We start from the raw sequence: 27,994 nt of genomic DNA on the forward strand, positions 1-27,994 counted from the left end.
TCCCGTTGCGGAGCACAGGCTCCGGATGCACAGGCCCAGCGACCATGGCTCACGGGTCCAGCCACGATGCAGCACGTGGGATCCTCCCAGACTGGAGCACGAACCCGTGTCCCGTGCATCGGCAGGCAGACTCTCAACCACTGCGCCACCAGGGAAGCCCTTGTTGAGGATTTTTGTATCTGTGTTCATCAGTGATATTGGCCTGTAGTTTTCTTTTTTTGTGACATCTTTGTCTGGTTTTGGTATCAGGGTGATGGTGGCCTTGTGGAATGAGTTTGGGAGTAACCTCCCTCTGCTATATTTTGGAAGCATTTGAGAAGGATAGGTGTTAGCCCTTCTCTAAATGTTTTTTTTTTTTTTTTTTTTTTTTTTTTTTTTTTTTTTTTTTTTTTTTTGCGGTATGCGGGCCTCTCACTGTTGTGGCCTCCCCCGTTGCGGAGCACAGGCTCCGGACGCGCAGGCTCAGCGGCCATGGCTCACAGGCCCAGCCGCTCTGCGGCATATGGGATCCTCCCAGACCGGGGCACGAACCCGCATCCCCTGCATCGGCAGGCGGACTCTCAACCACTTGCACCACCAGGGAGGCCCTCTAAATGTTTGATAGAATTCACCTGTGAAGCCATCTGGTCCTGGGCTTTGTTTGTTGGAAAATTCTTAAGCACAGTTTCAATTTTAGTGCTTGTGATTTGTCTGTTTATATTTTCTATTTCTTCCTGATTCTTTCTTACAAGGTTGTGCTTTTCTAAAGGTTGTGCTTTTCTAAGAATTTGTCCATTTTATTAGCATATGGTTGCTTGTAGGAGTCTCTCATGATCCTTTGTATTTCTGCAGTGTCAGTTGTTACTTCTCCATCTTCACTTCCAATTCTGTTGATTTGAGTCTTCTCCCTTTTTTCTTGATGAGTCTGGCTACTGGTTTATCAATTTTGTTTACCTTCTCAAAGAACCAGCTTTTAGTTTTATTGATCTTTGCTATTGTTTCCTTCATTTCTTTTTCATTTATTTCTGATCTGATTTTTATGATTTCTTTCCTTCTGCTAAATTTGGGGAGTTTTTTTGTTCTTCTTTCTCTAGTTGCTTTATGTGTAAGATTAAGTTGTTTATTTGAGATTTTTCTTGTTTTTTTGAGGTAGGATTGTATTGCTATAAACTTCCCTCTTAGAACTGCTTTTGCTGCATCCCATAGGTTTGGGGTCACCGTGTTTTCATTGTCATTTGTTTCTAGGTATTTTTTGATTTCCTCTTTGATTTCTTCAGTGATCTCTAGGTTATTTAGTAGCGTATTGTCTAGCCTCCATATGTTTGTATTTTTTACAGTTTTTCTCCTGTACTTGATATCTAGTCTCATAGTGTTGTGGTCAGAAAAGATACTTGATACGATTTCAATTTTCTTAAATTTACCAACGCTTGATTTGTGACCCAAGATATGATCTATCCTGGAGAATGTTCCATGAACACTTGAGAAGAAAGTGTTTTCTGTTGTTTTTGGATGGAATGTCCTATAAATATCGCTTAAGTCCATCTTGTCTAATGTGTCATTTAAAGCTTGTGTTTCCTTATTTATTTTCATTTTGGATGATCTGTCCATTGTGAAAGTGGGGTGTTAAAGTCCCCTACTATTATTGTGCTACTGTGCATTTCCCTTTTTATGGCTGTTAGCCTTTGCCTTAGGTATTGAGGTGCTCCTATGTTGGGTGCATATATACTTATAATTGTTATATCTTTTTTTTTCTTTTTTTTTTTTTTTGCATTACGTGGGCTTCTCACTGCTGTGGCCTCTCCCGTTGGCGGAGCACAGGCTGTGGACGCGCAGGCCCAGCAGCCATGGCTCACGGGCCCAGCCGCTCCGCGGCATGTGGGATCTTCCCAGACCGGGGCACGAACCCATGTCCCCTGCATCGGCAGGCGGACTCTCAACCACTGCGCCACCAGCGAAGCCCCAATATAATTGTTATATCTTCTTCTTGGATTAATCCCTTGATCATTATGTAGTGTCCTCCTTTGTCTCTTGTAATAGTCTTTATTTTAATGTCTATTCTGTGTGCTATGAGAATTGCTACTCCGGCTTTCTTTTGATTTCCATTTGCATGGAGTATCTTTTTCCATCCCCTCACTTTCAGTCTGTATGTATCCCTAGGTCTGAAGTGGTCTCTTGTAGACAGCATATATACGGGTCTTGTCTTTGTATCCATTCAGCCAGTCTCTGTCTTTTGGCTGGAGCATTTAATCCATTTATATTTAAGGTAATTATCGATATGTATGTTCCTATTCCCATTTTCTTAATTGTTTTGGGTTTGTTATTATAGGTCTTTTCCTTCTCTTGCGTTTCCTGCCTAGAGAAGTTCCTTTAGCATTTGTTGTAAAGCTGGTTTGGTGATCCTGAATTCTCTTAGCTTTTGCTTGTCTGTAAAGGTTTCAATTTCTCCTTCGAGTCTGAATGAGATCCTTGCTGGGTAGAGTAATCTTGGTTATAGGTTTTTCCCTTTCATCACTTTAAATATGTCCTGCGACTCCCTTCTGGCTTGCAGAATTTCTGCTGAAAGATCAACTGTTAACCTTATGGGGATTCCCTTGTATGTTATTTGTTGCTTTCCCCTTGCTGCTTTTAATATTTTTTCTTTGTATTTAATTTTTGATAGTTTGTTTAATATGTGTCGTGGCGTGTTTCTTCTTGGATTTATCCTGTACGGTACTCTCTGCGCCTCCTGGACTTGATTGACTATTTCATTTGCCATGTTGGGGACATTTTCAACTATAATCTCTTCAAATATTTTCTCAGATCCTTTCTTTTTCTCTTCTTCTTCTGGGACCCCTATAATTCGAATACTGATGCATTTAATGTTGTCCCAGAGGTCTCTGAGACTGTCCTCAATTCTTTTCATTCTTTTTTCTTTTTTCTGCTCTGTGGTAGTTTTTTTCACTATTTTATCTTCCAGGTCACTTATCCATTCTTCTGCCTCAGTTATTCTGCTATTGATTCCTTCTAGAGAATTTTTATTTCATTTATTGTGTTGTTCATCATTGTTTGTTTTCTCTTTAGTTCTTCTAGGTCCTTGTTAAACGTTTCTTGTATTTTCTCCACTGTATTTCCAAGATTTTGGATCATCTTTACTATTATTACTCTGAATTCTTCTTCAGGTAGACTGCCTATTTCCTCTTCATTTTTTTGGTCTGGTGGGTTTTTACATTGCTCCTTCATCTGCTGCATATTTCTCTGTGTTCTTATTTTGCTTAACATACTGTGTTTGGGGTCTCCTTTTTGCAGGCTGCAGATTTGTAGTTCCTGTTGTTTTTGGTGTCTGCCCCCAGTGGGTGAGGTTGGTTCAATGGGTTGTGTAGACTTCCTGGTGGAGGGGACTGGTGTCCGTGTTCTGGCGGGTGGGGCTGGATCTTGTCTTTCTGGTGGGCAGGGCTGTGTCCTGTGGTGTGTTTTGGGGTATCTGTAAACTTACTATGATTTTAGGCATTTTAGTATGATTCCCTGTTAATGGATGGCATTGTGTTTCTGTTTTGCTAGTTAGTTGGCATGGGGCGTCCAGCACTGGAGCTTGCTGGCCATTGGGTGGAGCTGGGTCTTAGCGTTGAGACAGAATTCTCTGGGAGAGCTCTCGCTGATTGATATTATGTGGGGCCGGGAAGTCTCTGGTGGTCCAGTATCCTGAATTTGGCTCTCTCACCTCAGAGGCTCAGGCCTGACAAATAGGCCAGAGCATCAAGACCCTGTCAGCCATACGTCTCAGAAGAAAAGGGAGAAAAAAGGAAAGAAGAAAATAATTTAAAAAATAAAGAAATAAATTTATGAAAATTAAAAAATTAAAAAATTAAAAATATAAAAGTAATTTTAAAAAAAGAGAGCATCCACACCAATATGCAAATCCACCAATGATAAGCGCTAAAATCTGTACTAGATATACATTAAAAATCAGAAACAAGTCAGTCGCAGACAGCAAACCCCAAGTCTACAGTTGCACCCAAAGTCCACCACCTCAATTTTGGGATGATTCGTTGTCTGTTCAGGTATTCCACTGATGCAGGGTACCTCAAGTTGATTGTGGGGATTTAATCCACTGCTCCTGAGGCTGCATGGAGAAATTACCCTTTCTCTTCTTTGTTCGCACAGCTCCTGGAGTTCAGCTTTGGTTTGGGCCCCACCTCTGCGTGTACGTTGCCCCAAGGCTTCTGTTCCCGCACAGACAGGGTGGGATTAAAGCAGCGGCTAATTAGGGAGCTCTGGCTCACTCATGCCGGGGGAGGGAGGGGTATGGTAGTTATAATTGGAATGCAGGGAGGAGCCAGTGGCAGCAGAGGCCAGCGAGGCCAGCGTGATGTTGCAACAGCCTGAGGCGCGCCGTGTGTTCTCCTGGGGAAGTTGTCCCTGGATCACAGGACCCTGGCAGTGGCAGGCTGCACAGGCTCTGGGTAGGGGTGGGGGTGGGGGGCATGTGGATAGTGACCCGTGCTTGCACACAGGTTTCTTGGTGGCTGCAGCCGCAGCGTTAGCATTTCATGCCCGTCTCTGGGGTCCGAGCTGATATTTGCGGCTCGTGCCCATCTCTGGAGCTCATTTAGGTGGTACTTTGCCTACTGTGGGCAGACAGGGAAGGAATCCCCTCTCCTTGCGCACCCCGAAGCAATGGTCTCTTGCCTCTTAGTCAGTTCCAGACATTTTCCTGGACTCCCTCTCAGATAGCTGTGGCGCACTAGCCCCCTTCAGGCTGTGTTCATGCAGCCAACCCCAGTCCTCTCCCTGGGGTCTGACCTCCGAAGCCCGCACCTCAGCTCCCAGCCCCCACCCGCCCCGGCGGGTGAGCAGACATGCTTTAGGCTGGTGAGTGCTGGTCGGCACCAGTCCTCTGTGTGGGAATCTCTCCACTTTGCCCTCTGCACCCCTGTTGCTGTGCTGTCCTTCTTGGCTCTGAAGCTTCCCCCCAGCCCACCCCCATCTCCACTAGTGAAGGGGCTTCCTAGTGTGTGGAAACTTTTCCTCCTTCACAGCTCCCTCCCAGGGATGCAGGTCCTGTCCCTATTCTTATGTCTCTGTTTTTTCTTTTTTCTTTTGCCCAACCCAGGTACGTGGGGAGTTTCTTGCCTTTTGGGAAGTCTGAGGTCTTCTGCCAGTGTTCAGTAGGTGTTCTGTAGGAGTTGTTTCATATGTAGATGTATTTTTGATGTATTTGTGGAGAGGAAGGTGATCTCCATGTCTTACTCGTCCAACATCTTGAAGGTCCCCCTCAATGTTTTGGTTTTTTAAACTCTACCAGAGGCTTCTCTAAGTACATAGGTTAAACTTCAAAATGTTCTGTGGAAGAATAGAAATGAGAAGTACATGTCTAAATAACTGGGCTTTATTATTTGAGACCTGAATTGTCGGGATTAAAACTATACATGATCAAGTTGTGATCTTTTTGTTTCAGTCCACTAATTTATCCATTGCTACTTGAGGCTCTCCTAGGTTTTGAAACATCAATCAGCAATCCAAGATCAGAAGTTTTTCACAAGGGCTGGGTTAGGCAGATGGTAATTTTTTAAATGGGGGCAGTGGAATCCTAATTGCTACAATATTGTTCAGCAAAAAACCAAAACAAACAAAAAAACCCACAAAAAACAAAACCAAGAAAGTTTGTGTCATGACTTTGAAAAGCACTACCAACTTCCTAAGTATTTTCTATCCCAGTATTTTATTTTTCCTGTGAGATTGCCTTTTGCTCCTTCAGAGAGATTCCTTACCCTGGAGAGAGACAGCAGATTCTCCTTACTCATGTTTCCTAAGCCACGGGGCTTCCTTACTTTTACATCTCTGCACTTGTCACATTTTTAAAAACTTTACCTACTTTCAACAAACTGAAATGATCAATTGCTCACTCTTTACTGTGTTACCTGCTGTATTATCTATTGCTGCCTTACAGATTACACCAACACTTAGTGACTTAAAACAACAATTAATGTTCTCTGAAACAGTTTCCATGGGGAAGGTATTTGAGATTGGCTAACTTGGGTGGGTCTGCTTCTGGATCTGGCTAGGCTGCAGTTATCTGAAGGCTTGACTGGGGCTGGAGGGTCCACTGCTCAAATGGCCCATTCACATGCCCAGCAAGTTAGCACTGGTTGTTGGCAAGGAGCCTCAGTTCCTCGCCACATGGGCTTCCCTCACAAAACAAGAACCTGATTTACTTGGAGTGAGGAGTCCTAAAGAAAGCAGGGCAAAAGCCACAACGTCCTTGTGATCTAGCTTCAGGTGTCACACTCTACCATTAATGCAGTATCCTATTGTTTACACAGTGGTGACCTATTCATTGAGGGTGGAAATACCAGAAGATGAGCATCTCTGGGGCTGTCTTGGAAGCTGGCTACCACAGCTATTTAGTATCTCTCTTGTTCATCTCTTGTTTTCTATTTTTGGACAGCAATGTGCAGTTAGAGTGGCCATTCTATATATATAGCTTTTCATGAAAATACACTAAAAGAATTTGAGAAGCACATAGCTTCTAACTTGCTGGGATCACACTGATGCATCATAAAATCTCATTGATTTAGAGTTTACTAATTTGAGAACTAATATAGGAGCCATTTTAAGGATTCTTCTCAAGTAACAAATTTATAATAATTTTAATGGGGAAGGGCTTTTGACTAGAGAAGATGAGTGGGTGTAAAATTAAGAATTATAGATTGTTAGCAAACATTTCTTTGATTGTTATATGTCTTAGTCCTTTTGGGCTGCTATAACAAAATACCAGAGGCTTTTAAACAACAGAAGTTTATTTCTCACAGTTTTGGAGCCTGGGAGTCCAAGATCAGGGTGACAGCATGGTCCAATGAGGGCTGTCCCATGGTGGAAGGGCCTAGGGATCTCTCTGGAGTCCCTTTTATAAGACACTAATCCCATTCACGAGGGTTTCACTCTAATGGCTGTCTCCCAAAGGCCCCATCTCCTACTACCATCACTTTTGGGAGGTTAGGGTTTCAACATATGAATTTTGGATGGGACAGAAACATTTGGACCATAGCATTATGTAAAAAACTTATTCTGAATCTGTAAATTTCCTTCAACTTATTGCATTGTACCTAAAATCTCTATGTATAAGCATTCCCCAGTTGGGTTTAAAGGTTATGTTTTTTAAAAGTTCATCACTAGGAATATAGGTTTTGTTTCTCCATAGGAAAAAATGTTACATTTTTCTTGGGTTTTTTGAACTGAATTTGTATTCCAAGGCTAACCCACAATTATTTAATGTATTAGAGACTATTTCTGTTTTGAAAGTTAGAAGGAAATAATACCATTGCAATTTTAGTAATTAAAGAAACCAAGGAACTGCAATCTTGAGTTGGAGGAATTATCTTTAACCTGGTGCTTAAGAAAAAGTTTATATAATTTGAGAGAAGTTCGTATTAGAAATTTAGGGAAAATCTGAATGAGGTTTCTGGATTTCATTTAATTAATTTATTTATATTATGTATGTATATACATACATCAGTGAATCAAATCCTATTCTTACCCTCATGGGCCTCAAGGTATTTTTTTATTTGATTTTGTTTTGTTTTGTTTTTTGTTGTTGTTTTTTTTGGAGGAGCCCTGCTTAGAAGTCCTAAAATAGAATGGAGAAATGAAAAGGCTTTCCTAAAGTTATTCATTAAGTCTTAGAAGAGAAAGGAAGCAGGTTGGAGACTAGAAGAGAATGAGTAAATGTAGAGAAGGGGGGGGCACTAGATTTAAAAGACTTTTTAGTTTTTCTTAAAGGAACTGTTATGCTCTATTTCCAAATAAATAGTAAGACAATAGAAAGTCAATTGATAGATTGATCCTTAAAGATCTAAATAAGTAATATATAGATAAATATAATGTTGAGTGCAATTATAGATGATTTTGATTAGTTAATTCATGATAAATTACAACCTTCTCTGAGTCAGTAATATTGTACTTGAAAATTTGTTTGATACTAGGTAAGAAGGCATTCCTTTGTTCTTGGGATTGATTGTTCTTTGTGGGTTTGTATGCTGCTATAGATAAATGTTAGAAGGTTCTGTATAGTTAATTATAGTTCTGTATTATTAGAGTAAATGGGATAAAATCATTTTCAGAAACCAGGGTAAACATTTCCATTTATGAGTCTTAAAACAAAATTGATAAAATGCCCTCTGGAAGCTGACTTGTTTTAAGATATATCCTTCTCTAAGTTTCAAAGATTCTTGCTGGATCTTTGATTTTTATAATTTTTCTTAATTCAATGATATATTTATATTAACTTTTTAATCAATTATTTTAAAATTTCCTAACTATTATAAGTAGATTTAAGTTCAATGAATTAAGGATCGAATCTGAGTCCATATAAAAGGTATTGGGTTGGCCAAAAAGTTCATTTGGTTTTTCTGTAAGATGGGATGGAAAAACTGAATGAACTTTTTGGCCAACCCAATATGAATCTGGAGTTACAATGAAACATAAGACATGGGTTCCTACTTCAGAATGTTCACAATTTGGTTGAAGAAACAGCTCATTTATATAAATTTAAATAATGGAGATAAAAAGTTTGTAATTAAATTTTTTAGTTATTTATTTTTACTGGTCAAAATTTAAAGTAAGCTTAAGAATTGAATTGAATTTGGGTAATAATATGTGTGCCAAATCTAATGCTTGTGGCCTCTCTCACCCCTTGCCTCCATGTATGGGTGGAAAATGTCCTGCCAGAAGATTCTGAGTTGAAAAAAGATGTGCCTTCGGATAGAGTGAGGGTCAGAAAGTCCGAGGCAAACTTAATTGGGGCTGGGGGATGACTTATTTAGGGGGATGACTTATTTAGAGGGATGCCAGTGGACATTCTCAAGCTCCAAGTTTCTAGAACAGGTTGCTTGTGAGGAGGAGGAAGGGGAGAAGAGAATGAGACTAGTAAAATACTTCTGCAATACTGGAAATGAGAAGACAGTGGAACAACATCTATGAACTGTTGAGAGAAAAGGACTGCAGACCTGAAATCATATACATAGTCCAATGTCAGGGCAGAAAACAAGATACTTTGGAAATACAAAAAGGTCCACCAACTGTGGACCTCAAATGCTGAAGAATTCACTTGAAGTATTCTACCAGATAAAAATTGAAGCATAACGTAGTTCTGAAGATAAAAGAAGCAAATGATAATAGTAAACAAATGAAGTTTTATAGGAAACCCGTACAATATTGTAAGTTGCTAAATCTAAATGGGTGGAGTTAATAAAAATGTTTGTTCTGCTTTTATGTTGCCCTCATCCTCCTCCCAGTCCCAGTCCCAATCCATCCCCTATCCCCATCTCCCACACACTTCTTTACTATCATTTCGGTGTATTTTTAGAAAGGACGAGGTTAAAGCATGTGCTCAGTCTAACACCTTGATTTAGAAAATCTGTTCTTGAAATGCTATACTTCTTACCACAAAAGGCTGTTGTAAAAAGTTGTTGGTCAGGGCTCTGCAAGCAGCAGAAACCAGCTATGACAGCAGATTTAAACAAAAGGGGAATTCACTGACTGGGTAGTGGGCAACTCATAGGATCCTTGGGAAGGCTAGAGAATCAGGCTCAGTTGATTGGCTAAAGATTGTACAAAGCTTTCTTCTCAGTGACAGTACTATATCTTTATTTAGAAGTAAATTGCCTTTTTCTTCTCTCTTCAAATGTAGGTTATATATTTGGGGAAAACTCCAGAAGACGCATATAGAATATTAATGTTTGGAGATACATCCTATATTCCTTTCAGGTAAATATAAAAATGTTATGGTAGATTCATTTAATCAGGCCCTTGCCAGAAATATCTTGGTGTAGTTGTTTCTGAAAAAAGAAGACCTCATAAATAGTTATTTTGAGGTGGGTGCAAATAACACCATAGATCTAGATTACTCAATAGTGATGCTATTGACATTTTGTTAGGGGGTGGTTGTCCTGTGTACTGCAGGATGTTTAACAGCATCACTGGCCTCTGCCCACTAGATGTCAGTAACACCTTCACCCCAGAAAATTAATTGTGAAAGCCAAAAATGTCTCTAGACATTGCCGGATGTCTATGGTGGTGCTAGTGGTAGTGGTGGTGAATCGCTCAGACATGAGAAGTCAGAACCACTCTCAATGATGGAAATTGTGCTTTGTAATCAGATGAGAATCCTGGAGTTATAGTATGCAAAATCACTGTTTTCCAGTACTGCAGAGTTTTGGTCCTGAGGAGTTAAGAGATAAGTTTTTCCCAATAATCAGGAGTTACTTCTGGGGCAGAAACGAACCCCCTTTTCCTAGGGACACAGCCAGCAGAAATAGTGGGTGAGGTTGCTAATACAGCACCACTACTTGAAAAACCAAAATGGCTGTGTCATAGAGGTGGTAGATAAGTAATGTCTTTATATAAGTTAATGACATCCTCATCCTTATGTCAAAGTTACCAGGTGATTGTGTTGAAGATATTTTGGAAAAAAACCCAAAAGACTGGTGTTTTTTTTTTCTTTTTTTTTAAATCAAATGAAGTTCTAAAAGTTGCTCTTCCTGTTTATCAAAACACTTGACTTAGCTGTATAATTAAATACTTGTATGGTGCTTAAGTATAATGAGTGTGTGAAATGATTTTACTCATTGCATATTATATTGAGAATTTCAAATATTGCATTATTCTTCCGCCTGCAAATTAGTTAATAGTTTTAGGATTGTTGCATATACCTCAAATGCCTGATTTTGAAGACATGGGCTTGCCTTTAAAGGGGAGGTTATGAACCTGACTTAATTGTGGACAAGTTTTGGGATGAGTGTCCCTAACCTTATGCAGAATCTGTCTCCTTAAATAACTCTGTAGGACTGTCCATGGATTTACTCCATGAATTAGAGATTTTTGTTAGGATAGTCTGCAGAGTTCAGTTATATATTGCACTAAAGGCTGCATGTATATTAGTGATTTAGCCAATTAGAAGAATTGCTTTGGACCCAGTATCACTCTGCCTTTCTTCCTAGCTCAGAGATCATCTTAAGTATTCTTTGTGGTGGGTAGGAAGGGATGAAGGTTATTTTCTAAACTGGAGAGTGCTCCATTTTTCTTCTCAACTTATAACAGCAGCCATATACTTCCTTCAGAAGAAGTGATTGTGTTTGTGGTCCCTGAGTCATAGGCACATTGCTGTAGTGATAATTTTGTTCTACAGAACTCTTCTTTTATAATAGTAATCCTTTATAATACTGCCATTCTTAAAGTTTATGATGCAAGGTCCTGAAACAGGGATAAGCTTACACATTTCACATAATCTAAGTAAGGATCCATGAAACATTGTTAATGTAAGAGAAGTTTTGTGTTAATTTAAATACAGGGATGAAAAATAGAATGAATGTTGTTTACTGCCATACCCATGTTTAAATTCTTAAAGTTTGGCACTGAAAAATGTAGTTAGTTGCTTCTGGTTCCAGGAACAAAAATCATTAATTCTCTAAAAAACAGGACTTAGCTAGAAGCAGTTCAGTTTTGTGAAATTTGAATCTCTGTAGTCATAGATGCCAGACATTTAATGATTCTCGAAGTGTGGCCTGTGAACTAGTGCCAGTCTGTGAACTTTTTGTTACCAGCTTGTGATAAGTACAGGAATTTCGAGTAAGATTTTACAGACTTTTTAGCAATTTAATAGAGTATTTTTATGTCTGTGGAATCAAATAATAGAAGAATTTAAGCTTGTATTTATGTGTTTTTTCCTTCCATTTTTCTAATAATTCATTTTTACTTACAAAATAAGATTATTGCATTATTGTGGGTATGTAATAGTACAAATATTATTGTATTTTACAAAAGTATCACCCTTTGACAGATTTAAAAATCTGTGCTTCACCACATTTTACTGTTCTGAAGAACTTACTAATTGAGAGTAGGCGGGTGGTCCAGTGGTTCCCTGGTGGTCCAGTGGTGAAGACTCCACACTCTCAATGCAGGGGGCCTAGGTTCAATCCCTGGTCAGGGAACTAGATCCTGCATGCCGCAACTAAAAGATCCTGTATGCCACAACTAAAGATCCTGCACGCCGCAACAAGGATCCCACGTGCTACAACTAAGACCAGGCACAGCCAAATAAATAAATAAATATTAAAAAAAAAGAAAGTAGGCAAATCAGGATTAATAAAACCTGATAATATTTTGACAGAAATTATACTATAGTCTTTTATCTTTGCCAATTCAAGAGCATAGAATAAATATAACTGCTAACAAGGGATTGTGCAAGAATAGTGTTCATTTGTCGTTAATAACTCCTTTTAGGCTCATAGCAATATTTAATTAGATGTAATTTAAGTTACATATAATTCTTCAACCACTGAGTTTTAAAAAAAATATATATATATATGATTTCTTAATGAATTATATTAGATATTTCTCTACCTGTCTACCTGAAAAAAGTATAAAATATAGTTCAACATTTTCTTAATACTTTTGGATCATTGTTATATGAAGAGCATATACTTCTGTTCTTTGGTATTACCTATAATACTCCTTGCTTCTTAGTTGGTTTTTTTGTGTGTGTTTTTGGGGGTTTTGGGGGGGGCCTCTGTTCTTTATTTTCTTGAGAGGTAGTATTGCAGAGCTGCTAATAGCTTGGCTATTGACATCAGACAGATGGGAGTTTGACTGTCCGTTCTGCCGCTAATACCTCCGTGGTTCTTTACAAATGTGAGCCTTGGTCTCTTAGTCTATAAGTGGGAATGATAGTAGGATCACTCTAATGAGTTGTGAGGATTAAGTAACATCCTGCTTATGAAACCCTTGGTGCCTGATCCTTAGATAACATTTGTTAAACATTCATGTTTTTTTCCTTTTAAAAACCATGTATAACTTAGACACAATTAAAAACTCTAACTCCTATGTGTACAGAACAGTAAACTCCTACATATTTACATGTAACTACCATCCAGTTCAAGATACAGAAAATTGTCAGCCCCCATGAAGATTCTCTTTTACCCCCTTTCTAAAAGTTTTTCTTATCTTTTAATGTCATATAAATGGATTCATACAGTATACATTTTTGGAGAGCTGGGATCTAGTGTTTTAAATATATAATGTCTGTGAGATTTATCCATGTGGTGGCAGGTGTTAGTATCAATAGTTTGTCTTATTTTTATTGCTTTTGTAGCATTCCATTCTATGAATATACCACGATTTATTTGTCCATTATCCTTTTGATGGATACTTGGGTTATTTGTAGTTTTAGGCTATTATGAATGCAAGCTGCTATGAAAACTGTTATTTTTTTTAAACTAGTATTTGACATTGTTTTGCAGTTTCTAAGCAGTATTCCTTTATTGATTCTCATCTGCTTTTCCAAGTTTGTTAAATGATCTGTGACCAGGTTTTCCCCCTCACAAAGGCTTATATCCAGATTCATAGCTGCTATTTTACCATTTTGAAGAAGTCTGATTGCTTGGGTGGGAGGAAGGAGGTGTGGATGTGTTTAAAGTTGGAGGTGTTAATGAAATAAACATGAGTGAATAAAGAAAGATTCTTGTCTATTCAGATAATGTGGCAGAACTTTATCCAAGCTCAGATCAAAGCTTGACTAGAGCAGGGCTTGGCCCACAGTAGGTTTATTCAAAGTTATGCATTGAATAAATGCATCAAGTTGTCACAAAAGCTGAATCAACATGCCTTTAACTTGATTGGAAAAGAATTATCATAGGTTAAGAAGATAATAATCATAGCTAACTGAGGAGACATGGTGAAAAACATTGGGATGCAATTTGAGAGTTCATCGTCTTTCCACTGATAATTTTGATTTAGACTAAGCTACTTCATTTTCCTACCTTAGCTTCCTTATCTTAGAAACATTCCTTATTCCATGAAACAATTACTTGTACAAAACATTATTTGTGTTGATCCTGTAAGTCAGTGGTTCTTAAACTTGAACATATATCACAATAACCTGGAGGACCCAGCCCCACCCCTAGAACTGGTCTGGGTTGGAGCTTGAGAATTAGCATTTCTAACAAGTGGGGTGGATGTTGGTGCTCCTTGCCCAGGGAGTATATTCTGAGAACTAATGCTGCAGGTCATTTTATTTTTCTCCTTCCTGAATATTGCCAGTAAGCTATTGGTAAAAATCATTTTCTCGGTTGCATTGAGACCTTTCCTAGCTTTTGGAAGAGCAGCATTTAAATTCAAAAGCTTACAGAACAAAAATGGCACATTGTAAGGCCTTGCGTCCAGTCTTCATGAAGCCTAACATATACTGAAGTAAATCTAACCAATTCAGACAGTAATGTCTAGAGCTGTCTTAGCTAAAAAGGATGCCCTTTTCTTTGATGTTAATGTTGCTATAATAGTCTATATTCTTAAAGTTTGTACAAGAACTAAACATTTTAAATGTGCCTTAATTTCTCAGGTAAGTGAATTACAATGTGAAAACCCAACCATGGCAGACAATTAATTATGGCTCCAGTAGCAGCCTGGTTCCACATAGGGACCAAATAAGTACCATTCTGATAGGCACAGTTGCTTGGCATGCCTAGAATGATCATAATAAAATACATTTTTGTCTTACCTAATTCTTAAAATTTTCACTTTGTAATGAAATGACTCAAGTTAGCCAAAAAGGAGAAGCAGGTGGGAATGGAGGAGTACCTTATTTTCCTGGACAAAATCTTAACTGACATAAGACATTTGTAGTAAGATTACTAACAGGTGTTGATGCAATGTTGGGTGGGGCTGTCTAACTTAATTTAAGCACTTCTCCAATGTAGAGTGATTCTCCTAACAGTAGTTGACTCCTTAGTTTCTGTGGTTTTATTGGTACTGTTGTCCTTTAAGAACCGGAAAGAAGTTATCCAGTTAAATTGTTAAAAAGTATAAGAGCATAATGAGAGGAGCAAAATGCTTTTCAGCTTGCACCTATTATTTCAAATATTATCTTGCTTTCCAAATTTTTTTTGCTACGTGGATGGAGATAAACACACACACATGCACACACAACATGCATATACAGAATCAAAAAGCAGCCTTTCCTGCTAACAGTTTGACACAGTATTCTCCAGTTGGAAGAAAAAATTCAAATGCCTTTCCCTTTTGAGGGGAGGAGTACATACTATTGAGAAGTTAAACTCAAGAAGGAACTTTTGAAGCTCAACTATTAAAGCCAAAAACAGTCTAGAGAGATCATTTGAAATTTAAGATGTGGTCATTATTGATCCACATCTATAAAACAGTATCTACTGGAATAGGTAGAAATTACAATGAACTGTATAACAGTGACTTATCCTTTATTTAAAAACCAAAAGGCAAGAATTCTTTTTTTTTTGAGACTGATCCTGAGTATGTGTTTGATTTTAAATTCTAATCAACTTTGTCTTGAGATAAGTGTACAGCAGAAAATTAAATTAACTGAGCTATGTATTTCAATACTTTTGGAATTTCAGAGATGCTGCCTATGGGAGTTGCAATTTCTACATTACACTTCTTGACTGTTTTTATGCAGTAAAGAAGGTAAGTGACTCATAGGATACACCCAGTGTTGTGCTGGAGAACTTAAGTACAGTGCAAGGAAGACAGGCCTTCTTCCCCAAAGATCTTCCAAGATGTATATGATGTGAGAGGTATCCCATTTCCCTGCCAACATTAGAATGACACTAAACTAGAAAACAGATTATTCTGAATCTGAGTGCTTCTGTGCATGAGTTGGGGGAAAAGCCACTTGAACACAGGGAACAATAAGAAACAGTTTTGTAATTAGGTTCTAAATTCAGAATTGGTTTTGAATGTGTTATGATTTCAAAGAAAAACAAGAAGTAAATAGGTTACTGGTTTCTAAGTTCTCTTTGATTTATGTATTTTATGGGTCTGATTCCCATCAATTCTGTTTACAACAGACATTTCTATAACACAGTAACTGTCAAATACTTTTTATATCTTCAAGCATTCAATTTCTAGTTCAACAGAAGTATTTGAGTAGCCCATTAGTTTGTTACTAGGTTTTATATAATACTAAGTATAGGTCACTACTGCTTTGTGAAAGCTATTTAAAAATAACTCCCGTGTTTTATAACCAGGGCTACTTGCTGTCTTTGACTCCGGGGGACAACCGTCATACCACATTCTAAATAAACAGGGTCCCCTGGAGTCATGTGACGCAGCAGACCCTGGTTATAACACTCACTCCCTCGGGTATATTTCTTGAACATCAGGGCCGTGCAAGAAACTAGAATTGTCAGTCAGTAGCCCTTGGATCAAATAAGCCTTCAAAAACATCTCAAGTTTGTGTGACTTGTATTTTCAGAGGCAAAAGGAACCCAGGTTTACTTTCTTGTATAATGAAACATGGTGGCTTTCTGAGAATTTTGACAGAAATTTTATGGGTTAAACTGAGAGACCTAATTAGTATACAAATTCAGAGATTAATTATTATATCTTTTTTCCTATATAAGGCAATGAGGATGGACCTTAATTCTGGGGCCGAGTCCAGCAACTCTGGGGTGTATGGAGCTGATGGAGGTAGTTGCTGCAGGCTCTGAGACAGCTCCATGAGGCCGCAGTTTAGGCAGGTCATGGGCAGAGGAGGTGGTCAGGAGATGGAGGGACAGTAGGTATAGATGCCCCCTTCTAGTTACAGTTACAGTCCTTGCCAGATGGACCCCAGGGAACTGCTGATGTAGCCAGCCATCCTTGTCCTTGATCCTAGGGCTCCCTTCTCTCCGCTCCCAGCACCTTTAAAAAAAAAAAGAAAGAAAAGAAGAAGAAACACTTATGAGGGCCTTGGAAATGGTCTACTATAACATTGGCTTTGTTTTTATCAGATGTTATATCCAAAGTTTAATTAGCTATAAGTATAGATCAAAGATTGCTTTTTTCATGCTACATTTAATTTTATTCAAGAGACAACAGCTTCTGATTTTCCATTTAAACATTTTCTGTTTGTGACTGATCTTGAATATTATTGTGTATTTGAAATTTTTATAAATGTATCAATAATTATGTCTTGATTTTAGTAGTGCTTTTTTTAAGTGCTACTTCTACTTCCTTATGAAATTCAAATAATAGAAATTCCCTGCAAAGTGATACATTTTATGGTATCATTCTGTTATTTTATTGTATCACTCTGTTGTTGTATTATTATGTTATTGTATCGCTCTAGTCCAAATATGACATATATTGGGTACTCCAAATTCAAAGAAATAAAATTCATCGTGGATTTGGTCTTGGAATTAGGACTTAAGCAACTATATTTTATAAAATGAGTTTTTTTTTGTTTGGTATTATAGCCTTCTTATTTCTCATTCATATTTCAGTAGTTTACATTTTGCACACTGGGTTTGCAGAATCACCCCTTTTGAACCAAGAATACCTTCTTGATCAAGAATTGTTGCTTACATACTGTCTGGCTCAGTAAGCTGGGAGAACGGTTGTCAGAGGCCGCCAGCTTGTCCTTGTCTCAGAAAATAGATACTGTGCTCATTTTGCTTAGCATGCTCTGCCCATTGCAACTCAGAGTGAGGCTACAGAGTAGAAGAGAAAATTCATGTATTTTTCCTTATAGAAAGAAGGGTTTTTTCCCTCAAAATTTTGCATTTTAGTGTTGATCTCTGGGCTGTTTTTAGTATAGGGAACATTAATCTTTTAATTCAAGACTGTTCAGAATTTGAAAGTGAAGATGTTTATGAAGTGTGTGGGATTTGTTTGATATAAACTAACCCATGGTTTCTTTCCTTTATATTATTTATTTAGCAACCATTGGGTTATTCATTATATTTGAAGCCTGAATGATGTTGATCTAATAAACTAGTAGGATTACTTTGAAGGCCTGATTATTTAGATTTTGCATGGATAGGATGACTGATGAAGGAAAATAAAAAATAAAATTTCATTAAAATAAATATTGTTATAACTAATTTTCCTGATAATGGAAGCATTTAAAAGACATAGCTGACCTCCTTTGAAAACTACTCAATGGAACATAATCTAAATATAATAGTGTTTTTCTGGGGTGCCTCCTGATACTTATTATTAAGAAATTGGATTGGAAACTGTTTCCTTATTTGCATCTTTGTTATTAAAAGCTTTCCTTTGGATTTTAGGCAATGCAGTATGGCTTCCTTAATTTCAACTCGTTTAACCTTGATGAATATGAATACTATGAAGTAAGTTTTCAAGGATATTGTTTTTAACTCTTTTATGCATGTTTTACTTCCAGAAATAATATTCTTATTTTTTGAAAAATCAAACAATTTAGATGTGTGTAGAGTGAAAAAAACTCAAGTCTTTTTTTTCTCTTATTCCTGTTTCTGCCATCCTAGTTCATATTGATTTTTGCATTTGATACATCTTTCCAGAGTGAATGAGTGTGCTCTGGCATTTTTCTTTAAGTTTTGGTTTAAATTTTTTTATTATTGATGACTTTCATACAGTGATTAAATGAGATAATGTTTGTTAAACCCTTAGCATAGGATCTGATGAAATGAATAGCCATTATACATCTAATTAACTCGAAAATATTTGTTTTTGTCAGAACCTATTGTTTCTGTGAAGTCAAGACACTTTTGGATGCAAATTACAAAAAGTAAACACAAATGGCTTAAATAAAATGGGGAAAATTTATTGATTTACGTAAATAAAAAGTCCAGGAGCTAGTGTAACTTCACTCATGACCAGATTCAGGTACTCAAGCACTTAACAGAAATTGGGCTGAAGCTAGTTTTGTTCCAAGGTCAGTTCTCCCCAGCTGGGATAAAGATGACTACCAACAGCTTTGACCTACCCTTTTGATTTACCCAACTCATTGGAAAAGAAAATTCATAGCTCCAGCAGAAGACTCTCGAATTCCTCTCCTTAGCCTGGCTTAGATCATGTCTCTAGCCCTGAACTAGGTTGTGTTTTTGGTGAGTGTGGGGGATGAGTAGGTGTAGAATACTTTGGCCATCACAGCAGTGGAATCAGGTCAGCCCTATCAAATCATACAGACCAAGAAAGGTGGGGTGGGGGGGCACAGAGAGGAGAGAGTCCAGGCAGGCAAAACTACAGGTGTCCTCTGTGTTTTTTAATGTAGTGTATTTTTTTTAATGAGTAATTTGATTCTCCATTCTACCTTTCAGTAGATAATGAGTAAGATGTTATGCTAAAGGTCTTTTCCAGCCAAGAATACTTGTGGAATCTTGTTGTTTTTTTTTTTTTTATCCTGCTATAGTTATCTTGAGCAGACAATCTCAGTAATATTGGAGTGATTCCACAGACAGCACTTTATTCAGCAGTATCTTGAATCCTCAGATAACTGTTCTTTCACAATCAATTTTTAAAGTAACTATTATTTTAAACTCCTAAGTATAACTGAACTATTTTATTGATAAATTGGGTTAATAGTTACTACTAGTCATTACTGTGATGTACCAAACATATAAAAGCATATTGTGTGATTCATTAGGCCAACCCTGCCTTTACTTCTCTGTAATAGCAGTACATTTATAAAGTCCAATACACATCAATATTTACTTACCATCTTAACTATTGAATATAATTGAATTGTTAACACCATTTTTTGTGCTTCTCCTTATAAAATTAAACATTTAAAATAAAATATACTTTCTCTTTTTAGATAAGCAAAACTAATAAAAACACCAGTTGGTATTCCCTCAGTGTAGCACAGTGATGCCTTTATGTGTTTTTTACTAAGGAGTAATATAGGTGCTAATTAGCTTCCCTCTCGCTAATGCAGAAATTGCAGCATTGCGGGAGAGTAGCAGGGTCACCCACAAATGTCGTTTACTTTCAGTGAAACTGCATTGAGACACAGGGTAGCTACAGACCACCATGGTAGCTTTGTTTAGTCTCTATAAGTATATTTAGAAATTTTGGATTAGTGTTTTTCATTGATTCCACAATGCCCATTTTATCCTGTTTTGAATAGGAATTCTCTGAATTCAGGATATATCTTACAATCTATGATGCCTGTGATTCAATGAAATCTATCACACATTTCTCATTAAAAACTCCAAACTTCTGATTTTACTTCAAAATCAGAACATGTGGCAATACTTGTCCTCATTCCTGCTTACATCTTTTAGCATGGAATGAACTCATCAATTCCCTTGGCTGATAATTAAGTCAAATAAATCAGTTTTGGGTTACTTGCCTGGCCTATAGATCTTAAGGGAACTCTTGATTTATTTCTTACCTGTTCTTAGGTACACGTATACATACACATACATTGATCTTGTTTTGGTCTTCCCTTTGCAGAAAGCAGAAAATGGAGATTTAAATTGGATAATACCAGACCGATTTCTTGCCTTCTGTGGACCTCATTCAAGAACCAGACTTGAAAGTGGTATGCAAATACATGGGACCAGTATAGTTCTGTTATTAAAAGTATCCATCCAGTATTTTCTTTTAAAAGAGGCCAAAGCTCGACTGTCTTAATTAAGTGTACTTGGACATTTTAGCACATCATTCTGCCTGGATTTTAACTTTTTAGATTTATTTTTTTCACAGTTATAATCAAACTGGTATTCAATCCCCAGTCCAGATACTGTTTCCACCCAGTTACAAGTGAAATTGTTATCCATTGTTTTCTTTCTGCATTTTACAGCATCTGGTGAATTTCTTTATGTAGGTTACCACCAACATTCTCCTGAGGTTTATATTCCATATTTTAAGAATCACAATGTTACTACCATTATTCGTCTGAATAAAAGGATGTATGATGCCAAACGCTTTACGAACGCTGGTTTCGACCACTATGATCTTTTCTTTGCGGATGGCAGCACCCCTACTGATGCCATTGTTAAAGAATTTCTGGATATTTGTGAAAATGCAGAGGGTGCCATTGCAGTACACTGTAAAGGTATGTTTCTAGTGTTGGTTAAAAAATGGTGGACGTGAATGTATATGTGTGTAGAAACACACCATACCCGTTTAGATTATATGCAAGGACACATGAAGATGCCTTTGTTTTTTATAGAGTGCTTTTTTTTCCTTTTGTGATTTACTTTTTTTTCTTAAAACCATTTTACTGAGGTATGACTGGCATAAAAAGGCTGTACATACAAAGAATGCTTTTAAAACCCTAATTTCATATGGAAAGTATAGTAAATTAAGTTGTATTCATGGGTAATACTACAAAGGCTTATCACATTCATTTATTCATCAAGTATCTATTCAGTGCCTACTTTGGTAGGTTCTGGCATATGTCAGTGAGCAGAGCAGACTCCAAGAGCTTATCTTTTGGACTTTATATTCTAACAAGTTGCTAGGCTTTCAGCAGCTAGAACAGTGCTTGGCACTTAATAAATATTTATTGAATGAATGTGACACTTTGCTTATGAATTTAAATCTCCTTTGCTAATTATCCAAGGTTGTCACCCAGAAGTTCTACCTTCCACAAAGCACTAGAACACAATTCAGCCAGGTTTTTTTTGCCGCTTTCTAACAAGGATTGCCTTTCTTCCAGTTTCCATGTGAGTCCGCTGGAATCACCATTAACGTCTGTATTCCTCCTACTAACAGCCCCTTCAAGGCAATCTAGGTTTTTTCTTTCTTTCTTTTTTTATTTAACATCTTTATTGGAGTATAATTTCTTTACAATGGTGTGTTTATCTAGGTTTTTTCTAACATGTGCCTTAAAACTCTCCCAGCCTTTAGAATTCCAATGCCAAAGTCACTTCCACATTTTTACATAATGTTTCAGTAGCATGCCACTTCACAAAATCTGTATTAGTGGGAGTTTTCCAGAGAAACAACTAGTAGGATGTATATATAGAGAGAAGGAGATTTATTATAAGGAATTGGCTTATGTGACTATATAGGCTGGTGAGCATAAAACCTGCAGTGTGGACTGGCAGGCTGGAGACCCAGGAGAGCCAATGGTGCAGTTGCAGTCCAAAGGCTGTCTGGTAGAGAATTCCCTCTATCTTTGGGAAGCAAGTATTTTTGTTCTGTTCAGACTTTCAACTGATTGGATGAGGCCCACACACATTACGGAGGGCAGTTGGCTTACTCAAAGTCTACCAATTTCATCCAAATACACCTGCCAGGTTGACACATAAAATTAACCATCACAGGAGGTAATGATACTAGTCTAGACGAGAGTAAAGGAGGACAGCAGGAATAGAGTGGGAAAAAAAGTCCACGTGCAAATAGGTATAAAAGTAGAGTAGAAAAAACAGTTGGATGAGGGAGAAAGTACAAGATTTTAAGCCTGTATTTTTGGAAAGATGGTTGTTCCATTAACTGAAAACCCAGAGTATAAAACACTGCACTTACTGAGAATCATCACTTAGAAAGTGATTTTCAATCTTGGCTAAACATAGAATCATGTGAGGGATTTTAGGAATCTCTGTGTCCAGGCTGCATCACATACCAATTAAAACTCTCCAGTTGGGCTTCCCTGGTGGCACAGTGATTAAGAATCCGCCTGCCAATGCAGGGGACACGGGTTCAAAGCCCTCGGCCCGGAAGATTCCACATGCTGCGGAGCAACTAAGCCCATGTGCCACAACTACTGAGCCTGTGCTCTAGAGCCCGTGAGCCACAACTCCTGAAGCCCTGGCGCCTAGAGCCCGTGCTCTGCAACAAGAGAAGCCACCGCAGTGAGAAGCCCTTGCACTGCAACGAAGAGTAGCCCCCGCTCACCACAACTAGAGAAAGCCTGCACACAGCAACAAAGACCCAATGCAGCCTAAAATAAATAAATAATAATAAAAACAAAAAAACTCTCCAGTTGATTGTACTGTGCATCAAAACATGAGAACCACTGTTGAGGGGAGCAGAATCATGGGAAGCTTTTTAAAAAAATTCTACCTGCCCAACAAAATTCTGGAGCACATGACACCAGGTCTCATTGGTTTGTTTCTTTTCCTAGCCGGCCTTGGACGAACAGGCACTTTGATAGCCTGCTACATCATGAAGCATTACAGGATGACAGCAACCGAGGCCATTGCTTGGGTCAGAATCTGCAGACCTGGCTCAGTGATTGGACCTCAGCAACAATTTTTGATGACGTAAGTGGATGGAGAGCTTTTGTAATTCCTCAGGAACGCATGGGTCTGGAAAGTGATGGGAAGTAGAATTTTCCTTAGGCTCCAGTAACAGCAGATAGTCTAGTAGGAGAAAGTTGTTTGTATGTATCTTTCTGGAAGGCTGTATTTTAATATTGTTACTTAAATACTGTAGGAAACAGGCAAGCCTCTGGATGGAAGGTGACTATTTTCGTCAAAAGTTAAAGGGTCAGGAGAATGGAAAACACAGAGCAGCTGTCTCAAAACTCCTCTTGGCTGTTGATGACATTTCAATCAATGGGGTCGAGAATCAAGACAAGCAAGAACGTGAACTGGTAATCGAACCACCCCCATCACACTGTTGTCATTGCTTTAAGTGCTGTTGAGAACTTTTTAGGGCATGGAGAAAATTGTAGATAAAAATAATAAAGCACATTTTGAGGGATTATCATCACACATTTTTTATACTTATTGCCCTCTCTAGGAACTTTTTAGTCAAAATAGTTAAAACGAGGTTATGTGTCCATAAAACTAAAGTTTATTTTTTGTTTACTCACAAGGCACTGGTGATAAAAAGAGGTATGTGAAGTACACTCTTTAGATGGACCTCATGACACCCCTTTCCCCCATTTTTTCCCTATTTCATGGTAGCTGATTTAGGGAACCAGTTGTTCTCAGATGGGGAACTTTAAGGAACCAAGAGTTTAGGGGGTAGCAGTATTATATCAAGTGGTGGTAAGTAGATTGTGGAATTTAAAAGAGTGTTTTCAATACTGAAAACCCATTATGCCTCTTCAATGTCAAAATGTTTTATAACAAGAGTGCTATTGGGTTCTTTGTCTATGAAAGTCAACTTTTGGTTGTCTTGAATTGTGTCCTGTACCTTTATTTTGAAAGCAGCAAAATATTTTAGAGTTCATCAGAATGTTGAAGTATATTTATATGTGTCTATGTATGAGCTATACGGGTAAATGTAGCTGCGATGCTTCGCTGCATTAATAAGTAAAGCTTAAATTATTAGCTCAGTGTTTTTCTACTTACACAGTACAGTGATGACGACGAAATCAATGTAGTGACACAAGGTGATAGACTTCGGGCCCTGAAAAGCAGAAGACAATCAAAAACAAACGCTATTCCCCTCACGTGAGTCTGATTTCCTTCGTGTGGTTGTAGTTATTAAATATGTGTATAAGGTCCTTCATGAGCATTTTTTCCTGTACATTTTCTCCATGGTTGCATGCCCATTATACCACTTTGAAATGAACATCTACTTTATTTAAAATCTAAGGGTGTTGCCTAAGAAGCTCTTAGCTATTCTTTGTTTATCTCTGTCTTCTGTTGCAACCTCGCTAGCTCGTATAGATAGGAAAGCACTATTCAGAGTGATTTTTCTCCATGGATAATAACTGTCAACTAAAAAAATATTCACAGCCTAAAAGTTGAGAGTTATGTTTCATTTGGCGGAAATTTTTGGGACTTGAAGAAGCCCGCGAGGCAGCATCTCAAGTTACCCTGAGAAAACTGCTCCAAGGAGGCGAGGGGGGAGCCAGGATATATAGGAGTTTTGCAGCAAAGGTAGTCTGAATGTCAAAAGATTACTGTTAATAAGAGAAAACAGATATCCCAAGTTAAGGAATTTAGCGCTTTTCTATGTATGAGAAGATGCAAGAGTCTGGGCTCACTGAAATCCTTCCTTTGATATGCACCTCAGCTCTCTGGGGCCAGTATCCATGCTGAGTTCCCTCAGGGCTCACCATGGGGAGTGGGAGTGGCTGCAGTCTGATGGCTGTTAGATGGCAGGTGTTCTTCCTTCCTGAGTTCCCTCAGGGCTCACCAGCTCATTGCTGGCTTGTGGCTGTAATCACTGATGACCGTGACATCCTTTGTTTACTGACATGACACACAGTATTCCATTTCTCATAAACTTGTTATATCCTCAAGAGAGTGACAGCAGATATAAACTATAGAATAACTGTAGATTTGTCCAGAGTTATTAAAATTGTGAATTTCTTTAAATTTACTACCGTATTACACATAATTTGTTTCGATATGGTAAACTTTAATTAGTGGTGACATGGTGGCTTATGTCATTATATTATTTTAAGTCAACAATGAATTGATTAAACTATACTTTTGTATTAATTTTTTGTTGGAGGAATTTTTCAAGTTACAGAAGAAGGTTTAATGTGGAGACAGGAAATTTTATAGTTATTGGGTTGTGTGTGTGTCCACTTATACTTGCTTCTGTTAAGTGTTAGTTGGGATTCAATCTCATGGAACCTCCAGGATTGTTAGAAAGATATGTAGAATAAAAAACTTGACCATTTTACTTTTTTTCTTGGGTATTCTTTTTTTTTTTTTTTTTTTTTTTTTTGCGGTATGCGGGCCTCTCACTGTTGTGGTCTCTCCCGTTGCGGAGCACAGGCTCCGGACGCGCAGGCTTAGCGGCCATGGCTCACGGGCCTAGCCGCTCTGCGGCATGCGGGATCTTCCCGGACTGGGGCATGAACCCATGTTCCCTGCATCAGCAGGCGGACTCTCTGCGCCACCAGGGAAGCCCTCTAGGGTATTCTTTAGTAGATGCTCCCACCTATACCAGTGGATTCCTTCCTTCTAGTACCTTTCATTGTGGGGTGGGTGTCAAATTTCGCATCGCCCCCCTTTTTTGGTGATGGAGATGGGTCATCTTAGTATTCAGTAAGCATCTTGTAATATGGCAAAGAACTATGACATAGTAAATGGTTATGGCAGAGAAGAACAGGCCTTTTTAATTACAAGTAGTTCTTCACTGGTATCTCTCATAATCTTAAAATCCAAAGTAGAATTACACTTAAGGGATGTGTCATCATGGGCCACTGCCTTGGGAGATTCTTAAAAGACCCAAAGAAAAGGAATGAGTTTTCCAAAATAAAGTGCCATGTGAATGAAAGACATCAGTATTGATATAGGCATTAATTAAGCATTCTCTTTGCTGTTTAGTTGTGCATTCAATCAACTAGAATGCTTTAAATAATTTATTTAATTCCAAATGCCATTTTGTTTTTAATTTCATTATAAGTCTTCATTTAAGGTCTTAATGGTTCTTTTTTTTTTTAGTTACTATTTTTTAAATTAGTTTATTTTTAATTTATTTTATCTTTGGCCATATTGGGTCTTCATTGCTGTGTGCGGGCTTTCTCTAGTTGCGGCAAGTGGGGGCTACTCTTCATTGCGGTGCACGGGCTCTAGGAGCACGGGCTTCAGTAGTTGTGGCACACGGGCTCAGTAGTTGTGGCACATGGGCATAGTTGCTCCACGGCATGTGGGATCTTCCTGGAGCAGGGCTCAAACCCGTGTCCCCTGCATTGGCAAGCAGATTCTTAACCACTGCGCCACCAGGGAAGTCCTTAATGGTTCTTTTTATTTAGAAATAGTATAGTCCCTCCAAATAATCATTCTGAAGCCAATTTTAGACAGGAGGAAATAGCTAGTGCCCTAGAGCAGTGCTTCTCAAACTTCAGTGTACATTTGAGTCTCCTGGGAAGCTTGTTGAAATGCAGATAATGATCAGTGGGTCTGGGGTGCCATCTGATTCTGCATTTCTGGCAAGCTTCCAGGTGTTAAAAGATGCTGCTGGTCCAGGGACCACACTTGGAATCACAAGCCCTAGAAAATGGATGATTTTGTGGTTGCTTTTAGTCATGTCCAGGTTTTTTGTTCTGTTTTTAAGAATCTGCAGCATCAGTTTATTTCTCAATAGCTTGTTGCTTTCTGTTCAGAAGTCAAGTTGGGAATCAGGGATGGGAATTCTGCTTAGTCAAAGGTTCTGGAGTTCAATAGGGCTTATAGGAAATTTTCTTTAGTTACTCTGAGTCTGCTATCTTGTGAATATGTTTTATAAGAGTTCAAATCATTTGATGCTCCTTTCTAGAAAAATGAGACTATAAAAGTCTCTTCCATAGCTCATGGATTTGTGGAAACATAAAAGAAAACAATAAATGTAGACTAAAATTAGAAATATTGTTGGAAACCAGAAGATGACACTAGATGCTATGACATTTATCTTGGTATGTGAGGTTCCCTGGAATGGTAGTTGATGGATGGCTGAATGATAGTAACTAGCAAAGACCAGTGGAGGAAAGACCAGCCTCTGTGCTATCCATTTGCTTAGTTATCTATTTACACCCCACCTTACCCTAAAAGGAGTAAAGAACACTGGCCCTTTGCTCTGAAGCACTTTTGGCATTCTTGGCATGTGTTAAAGCAATCTTTCCTTTTTTTTTTTTGGCCACGCCTTGCAGCTTGTGGGATCTTAGTTCCCCTATCAGGGATCGAACCTGGGTCCTCAGCAGTGAAAGCGTATTCCTAACCACTGGGACTGCCAGGGAATTCCCTAAAACAACCTTTTACTTGGTAAAAGTTAAAAAAAAAAAAAAAAAAAAGCTAGCTCCAGATTCCCTTTAATTGTAATTGTAATCCCCCAAACAATAGAATAGTCCCCAAACCACCCTCTTCCCATACACACAATTATGCATAAACACCCTGGGAGATTTAAGATTGGTCACAGCAGATTTTCCTTCCTTCTCCTTCCTTATCCCTTCCTGCTTTTTCAGACCCTCTTTGCTGTTACAGTCTTCTCATTTTTGCTCTTATTTGTAGCTCTTTTGACCCTAGAAGAGGAGGTCAACTGGAGATTTCCTTTCCTTCCCAAGTGTTTGTTGTTATTTTAGAAATATTTCAAAGTCCCCTGAGAGAGAGTTTGCAGCAGCAGCTTGGGTTGAAAAATCTAAATTCAATTCCTGCCTCCTGATTTTGACCCATCTGTCAGTGTGGACATGTTATTTTGCTTCACTGTTGGTACTTAGCCAAATGAAAATGTTAAGAGGGAAAGTTAATGAAAACTATATGAGTAGTGGTGATTCTTAAAAGAAAGTTATAGTACATAAAGTAATCCAGTCATTGGTGTCTGTTTTACAGTCAATATTTGGGGAGAATTAAGTGTTAGAAATTGTAAAATTAGTAATTTTTTCAGAGAGCTTGTCTGATCCTGACTACCATGAAGACAGGAAATTATGTAG

General features: G+C 38.1%; 1 protein-coding gene across 8 annotated transcripts in view; it reads left to right on the forward strand.

Annotated features, from left to right (window-relative positions):
- Positions 1-27,994, forward strand: part of CDC14B (cell division cycle 14B) — a 102,556-nt gene that overhangs the window by 60,438 nt on the left and 14,124 nt on the right. For all 8 annotated transcript variants that reach the window (XM_060101486.1, XM_060101487.1, XM_060101482.1 and 5 more), the window contains 8 exons: positions 9,644-9,720; positions 15,378-15,444; positions 18,030-18,092; positions 20,182-20,269; positions 20,555-20,785; positions 22,802-22,940; positions 23,113-23,272; positions 23,983-24,080. In XM_060101486.1, the coding sequence (XP_059957469.1) occupies positions 9,644-9,720; positions 15,378-15,444; positions 18,030-18,092; positions 20,182-20,269; positions 20,555-20,785; positions 22,802-22,940; positions 23,113-23,272; positions 23,983-24,080 (923 nt within the window). The remainder of the gene's footprint in view (positions 1-9,643; positions 9,721-15,377; positions 15,445-18,029; positions 18,093-20,181; positions 20,270-20,554; positions 20,786-22,801; positions 22,941-23,112; positions 23,273-23,982; positions 24,081-27,994) is intronic.

The sequence above is a fragment of the Mesoplodon densirostris genome, chromosome 6 (assembly GCF_025265405.1).
Source record: "Mesoplodon densirostris isolate mMesDen1 chromosome 6, mMesDen1 primary haplotype, whole genome shotgun sequence".
Lineage (NCBI taxonomy): Eukaryota > Metazoa > Chordata > Mammalia > Artiodactyla > Ziphiidae > Mesoplodon > Mesoplodon densirostris.